The sequence below is a fragment of the Oncorhynchus kisutch genome, linkage group LG17, assembly GCF_002021735.2.
Source record: "Oncorhynchus kisutch isolate 150728-3 linkage group LG17, Okis_V2, whole genome shotgun sequence".
Classification (NCBI taxonomy): Eukaryota; Metazoa; Chordata; class Actinopteri; order Salmoniformes; family Salmonidae; genus Oncorhynchus; species Oncorhynchus kisutch.
Window position 1 is genome coordinate 82,874,964 of NC_034190.2, and position 6,710 is coordinate 82,881,673.

The 6,710-nt window shown below is 45.1% G+C and overlaps 1 protein-coding gene across 1 annotated transcript in view; it reads right to left on the minus strand.

Moving 5' to 3' along the window:
* LOC109885864 (laminin subunit alpha-5) overlaps nt 1–6,710 on the minus strand; it is a 281,944-nt gene that overhangs the window by 124,160 nt on the left and 151,074 nt on the right. The window contains 7 exon segments of the mRNA XM_031793358.1: nt 660–871; nt 1,537–1,652; nt 5,101–5,240; nt 5,690–5,702; nt 5,704–5,798; nt 5,801–5,816; nt 6,099–6,282. Coding sequence (XP_031649218.1) covers nt 660–871; nt 1,537–1,652; nt 5,101–5,240; nt 5,690–5,702; nt 5,704–5,798; nt 5,801–5,816; nt 6,099–6,282 — 776 coding nt within the window.

Sequence of the window (6,710 nt, forward strand, 5' to 3'; positions counted from 1 at the left end):
CTCAACAGTCCTCCCTCCATCCCTTCCTCCCTCCACCCCTCCTCCCTCAACACTCCTCCCTCAACACTCCTCCCTCAACACTCTTCCCTCCATCCCTCCTCCCTCATCACTCCATCCCTCCTCCCTTCCTCCCTCCACCCCTCCTCCCTCCACCCCTCCTCTCTCACACACTCCGCCCTCAACACTCCTCCCTCCATCCCTCCTCCCTCCATCCCTCCTCCCTCAACACTCCGCCCTCCATCTCTCCTCCCACAACTCTCTTCCCTCCATCCCTCCTCCCTCAACACTCCTCCCTCCATCCCTCCTCCCACAACACTCCTCCCTCCATCCCTCCTCCCTCAACACTCCTCACTCCTCCATCCATCCCTCCTCACTTCTCCCCCATCCTTCCTCCCTTCTCCTCACTTCTCCCCCATCCTTCCTCCCTTCTCCTCCCTTCTCCTCCATCTATCCTCCCTTCACCTCCATTCTCACTCCTCCTCCTCCCCCCCATCCCTCCTCCTCCTCCCCCCATCCCTCCTCTTCCCTCCTCCTCCTCCATCCCTCCTCCTCCCCCCATCCCTCCTCCTCCATCCATCCCTCCTTCTCCATCCCTCCTCCTCCCTCCTCCTAGACATTAAACTAAACAACATTCATCCAGGCCCTGTGTAGAGACTCACGTCTACAGTTGGGGAACCCCCAGTAGCCCGTGGCACACTGTGAGCAGTCCCTGCCGATGACGTTCGGTCTGCACTGGCACTGCCCGCCGAAGGGCTGGCAGGTATCGCTGCCCGCGCCCACCTCATGGCACCCGCAGGGCAAGGCACCGTTGTTGAAGAACGCAGAGAGAGATATGGCTGAACTACGACAGAATGGAGAGGCTGTGGCAGGACTGGAGAGGGTGGGGGGGTGGAGAGAGGCAGGGGGAGTGGAGAGAGGGCGAGAGAGGGGAGGAGATGGGGGGGAGAGGGGGAAGAGAGAGAGGGGAGGAGATGTGGGGGGGACAAAGGAACATGGGAGGAGAGGTTATTCACACTTAAGTGAATCTCTAGTGAGGTTCTAGTGAGTCTCTAGTGAGTCTCTAGTGAGTCTCTAGTGAGTCTCTAGTGAGTCTCTGGTGAGTCTCTGGTGAGGTTCTAGTGAGTCTCTAGTGAGTCGCTGGTGAGTCTCTAGTGAGGTTCTAGTGCGTCTCTGGTGAGTCTCTAGTGAGGTTCTAGTGAGTCTCTAGTGTGTCTCTAGTAAGTCTCTAGTGACTCTATAGTGAGTCTCTAGTGAGTCTCTAGTGAGTCAGTCTCTAGTGAGTCTCTAGTAAGTCTCGAATAAATCTCTAGTAAGTCAATCTCTAGTGAGTCTCTAGTGAGGTTCCAGTGAGTCTCTAGTGAGTCTCTAGTGAGTCTCTAGTGAGTCTCTAGTGACAGACGATTAGCTGTCCAGCTACTGACCGGGTGAGATTTGGTTCTGGGTATTGAAATTCAATTTGAGCAAGTATATCTGTTCACTTGTATTAGCTTTTAACAACATCAATATAGACACAGAAATGCTGTACAGTAAACTCACTTGATGTAGAAGCTGTTCTGTCCACAGTTGCTGATGAAGTCATATGATTTGTCCAGAGGTTCTTCAGACAGGTAACTGTAGCTGTAGCTGCTCTCTGGCACCACCAGAACATAGTCCTGACACACACAATGATGGTAGGTTGTATAGATTCTATAGGTTGTATAGATTCTATAGGTTGTATAGATTCTATAGGTTGTATAGATTATATAGGTTGTATAGATTCCATAGCTTGTATAGATTACATAGGTTATATAGATTCTATAGGTTGTATAGATTCTACAGGTTGTATAGATTCTATAGGTTGTGTAGATTATATAGGTTATATATATTCTATAGGTTGTGTAGATTCTATAGGTTATATATATTCTATAGGTTGTATATATTCTATAGGTTGTATAGATTCCATAGCTTGTATAGATTCCATAGGTTATATAGGTTGTATAGATTCCATAGCTTGTATAGATTCCATAGCTTGTGTAGATTCCATAGGTTATATAGATTCTATAGGTTATATATATTCTATAGGTTATATATATTCTATAGGTTGTATATATTCTATAGGTTGTATATATTCTATAGGTTGTATAGATTCCATAGCTTGTATAGATTCCATAGCTTGTGTAGATTCCATAGGTTATATAGATTCTATAGGTTGTATAGATTCTATAGGTTGTATAGATTCCATAGCTCGTATAGATTCCATAGGTTATAGGTTATATAGATTCCATAGTTTGTATAGATTCCATAGGTTATAGGTTGTATAGTTTCCATAGGTTATATAGACTCCATAGGTTGTATATATTCTATAGGTTGTATAGATTCTATAGGTTCTATATATTCCATAGGTTGTATAGATTCTATCGGATGTATAGATTCCATAGGTTGTATAGATTCCATAGGTTATATAGACTCCATAGGTTGTATATATTCTATAGGTTCTATATATTCCATAGGTTGTATAGATTCTATAGGTTGTATAAATTCCGTAGGTTGTATAGATTCCATAGGTTATATAGACTCCATAGGTTGTATATATTCTATAGGTTGTATAGATTCTATAGACTGTATAGATTATATAGGTTCTATAGATTCTATAGGCTATATAGATTCCATAGGTTGAATAGATTCTATAGGTTATATAGATTAAATTGGTTCTGTAGATTCCATAGGTTATATAGATTCTATAGACTGTATAGATTATATAGGTTCTATAGATTCTATAGGTTATATAGATTCCATAGGTTATATAGATTCTATAGGTTATATAGATCCTATAGATTTTATTGGTCATATATATTCCATAGGTTATATAGATTCTATATGTTATATAGATAAAATTTGTTCTGTAGATTCCATAGGTTATATAGATTCTATAGATTTTATTGGTCATATATATTCCATAGGTTATATAGATTCTATAGGGTCTATAGATTCTATAGACTATAGATTCTATAGGTTCTATAGATTCTATAGGTTCTATAGATTCTATAGACTGTATAGATTCTATAGGTTCTATAGATTTTATAGGTTATATAGATTCCATAGGTTATATAAATTCTATAGGTTCTATAGATTCTATAGACTGTATAGATTCTATTGGTTCTATAGATTTTCTAGGTTATATAGATTCCATAGGTTATTCACCACCAGAACTTAGTCCTAATAGAAACATAAGTAACAGGTATAAATTAGAAATGTATAATTTATTTTTAAAAATCCAGAGTTCTGCAGTAGTAGACAGCCGTTACAAGTAGTAGTGTAGTTTCTTTCTTACTGTGACAATGTGAGGTTTGGTGTGAGAGACCATGTGAGGGTTTGGTGTGAGAGACAATGTGAGGTTTGGTGTGGAGAGGCAATGTGAGGTTTGGTGTGAGAGACAAGGTGAGGTTTGGTGTGAGAGACAAGGTGAGGTTTGGTGTGAGAGACAATGTGAGGTTTGGTGTGAGAGACAAGGTGAGGTTTGGTGTGAGAGACAATGTGAGGTTTGGTGTGAGAGACAAGGTGAGGTTTGGTGTGAGAGACAAGGTGAGGTTTGGTGTGAGAGACAAGGTGAGGTTTGGTGTGAGAGACAATGTGAGGTTTGGTGTGGGGACAATGTGAGGTTTGGTGTGAGAGGCAATGTGAGGTTTGGTGTGAGAGACAATGTGAGGTTTGGTGTGAGAGCAATGTGAGGTTGGTGTGAGAGACAATGTGAGGTTTGGTGTGAAGAGACAAGTGATGTTGTGTGTGAGAGCAGGTGAGGTTTGGTGTGAGAGACAAGGTGAGGTTGGGTGTGAGAGACAAGGTGAGGTTTGGTGTGAGAGACAAGGTGAGGTTGGTGTGAGAGACAAGGTGAGGTTTGGTGTGAGAGACAATGTGAGGTTTGGTGTGGGGACAATGTGAGGTTTGGGTGTGAGAGGCAATTGGAGGTTGGTGTGAGAGACAATGTGAGGTTTGGTGTGAGAGACAAGGTGAGGTTTGGTGTGAGAGACAATGTGAGTTTGGTGTGAGAGACAAGGGTGAGGTTTGGTGTGAGAGACAAGGTGAGGTTTGTGTGAGAGAAAAGGTGGAGGTTTGAGTGTGGAGAGACAATGTGAAGTTTGGTGTGAGAGACAAGGTGAAGGTTGGTGTGAGAGACAAGGTGAGGTTTGGTGTGAGAGACAAGGTTGAGGTTTGGTGTGAGAGACAAGGTGAGGTTGGTGGTGAGAGACAATGTGAGGTTTGGGTGTGAGAGACAAGGTGAGGTTTGGTGTGAGAGACAATGTGAGGTTTGGTGTGAGAGACAAATGTGAGGTTTGGTGTGAGAGACAATGTGGAGGTTTGGTGTGAGAGACAAGGTGAGGTTTGGTGTGAGAGACAAGGTGAAGGTTTGGTGTGAGAGACAAGGTGAAGGTTGGTGTGAGAGACAAGGTGAGGTTTGGTGTGAGAGACAATGTGAGGTTTGGTGTGAGAGACAAGGTGAGGTTTGGTGTGAGAGACAAGGTGAGGTTTGGTGTGAGAGACAATGTGAGGTTTGGTGTGAGAGACAAGGTTAGAGGTTTGGTGTGAGAGCCAGGTGAGGTTTGTGTGTGAGAGACAATGTGAGGTTTGGTGTGAGAGACAATGTGAGGTTTGGGTTGTTTTGTAAGTAAGAGAACAATGTGAGGTTTGGTGTGAGAGACAAGGTGAGGTTTGGTGTGAGAGACAAGGTGAGGTTGAGTGTTTAGGTTGTTAAAGAGACAAGGTGAGGTTTGGTGTGAGAGACAATGTGAGGTTTTGTGTGAGAGACAATGTGAGGTTTTGTGTGAGAGCTGAGCTAGAATCACAAGATCTGTGTATTTATTTAACCTTTATATAACTAGGCAAGTCAGTTAAGAACAAATTCTTATTTACAATGACAGCCTACCCCGGCCAAACCTGGGGCCAATTGTGCGCTGGCCCTATGCGATCCCAACCACGGCCGGATGTGATACAAGCCTGGATTCGAACCAGGGACTGCAGTGACGCCTCTTGCACTGAGATGCAGTGTCTTGGACCACTGCGCCACTCGGGAGTGTCTTACAGTACAGTGTAGACATTGGCCCCAGTCTTCCTGGATGGACTCACCAGCCAGAGTGTTTTGCCATCGGGGACCTGGACAGTCAGGAAGATCTCGTTGTCCGTCACGTCCAGAATGATCTGGTTCTCGGAGATCAGAACGCTACGGCAACCATAACCATGGGGACAGAAGGAGGCGTTGGCATGGCCTGGAAGAGGAATGATGATCATTCACAATCACAAAGAGCATACAACTGTCAAAAGATTCAAATGCCAAAAGATTCAACTGTCAAAAGATTCAATTGCCAAAAGATTTAACTCCCATAAGATTCAAATGCCAAAAGATTCAAATGCCAAAAGATTCAACTGCCAAAAGATTCAACTGCCAAAAGATTCAACTGCCAAAAGATTCAAATGCCAAAAGATTCAAATGCCAAAAGATTCAACTGATTTTTCAGTCTCCGTACGTGGTTCCTGTGTTTTGCTCATTCGACTCATTCATGAAAGTCCTAAAAGTATTCTGCTAATGAGCATTTGAAGGACCTAAAACGAGGCATGGCTTCATCGTTGGCTTTATACATAAATGCTTGACTAGGAATGCCTTGAAGATTGACCAGTAGATCACGATCGACAGATTGGTGTGGGTTAGGGGGCTCACCCTGCCAGATGCGGTCCCCCGTTGATGAAGACCTGGACAGGGTAAGTGGGGTGGAGGGGCTGGTGGTAGTGGAGGATGAACACATAGCGACCCAGAGTATGGACACGCCAGAGTACACTGCTGCATTCTGGAGTACAAGAAGAGACAGAAGATATTTACATGGATCCCTGAAGTCATTATTTGGCAGAAAACGAGTAGTATGTGACTTTCAGAATATGTTATCAATCTGTGGGGACTGACTATGAAGGGAGATCTAGAAAGCTTGGAGATATAAGAATGAGTTGTGCTTTTGATAATAAATGAACACCTAAAGTCAGCTCTCTCTTCAGAAAGAGGTTCCCAAATAAAATGTCCTAGACCAGGTAGCAGAGTAAAATGACGACAAAATAAAATATATTTGAAGAGGCACCTGGCTGTTATCAAGGCGGAAGTGGTCCACGTTATCCGCCGCGGTGGGAGGGCGGGCTCCTGCCAGCTCTAGGGGGGGGTCATCAGTGGAGGCCAGGACAGGCTCCTGGACCGATAACCCTTGACCTTCCTTCAACACCAGCGAATCAGACGGGGTCTGGAACATCGACGCGATACAGGACGAACTGGGGAGGGAGAAATAGAGGAGGGAGTGGAAGAAGAAGGGAAAGGAGAGTGTAGAGGAAGAGGAGGGGAGAGGGTAGAGGAAGAGGAGGGGAGAGGGTAGAGGAAGAGGAGGGGAGAGGGTAGAGGAAGAGGAGGGAGGGGGTAGAGGAAGAGGAGGGGAGAGGGTAGAGGAAGAGGAGGGGAGAGGGTAGAGGAAGAGGAGGGTAGAGGGAGGGAAGAGGGTAGAGGAAGAGGAGGGAGGGGGTAGAGGAAGAGGAGGGGAGAGGGTAGAGGAAGAGGAGGGTAGAGGGAGGGAAGAGGGTAGAGGAAGAGGAGGGGAGGGGGTAGAGGAAGAGGAGGGGAGAGGGTAGAGGAAGAGGAGGGGAGAGGGTAGAGGAAGAGGAGGGTAGAGGGAGGGAAGAGGGTAGAGGAGAGGAGGGGAGGGGGG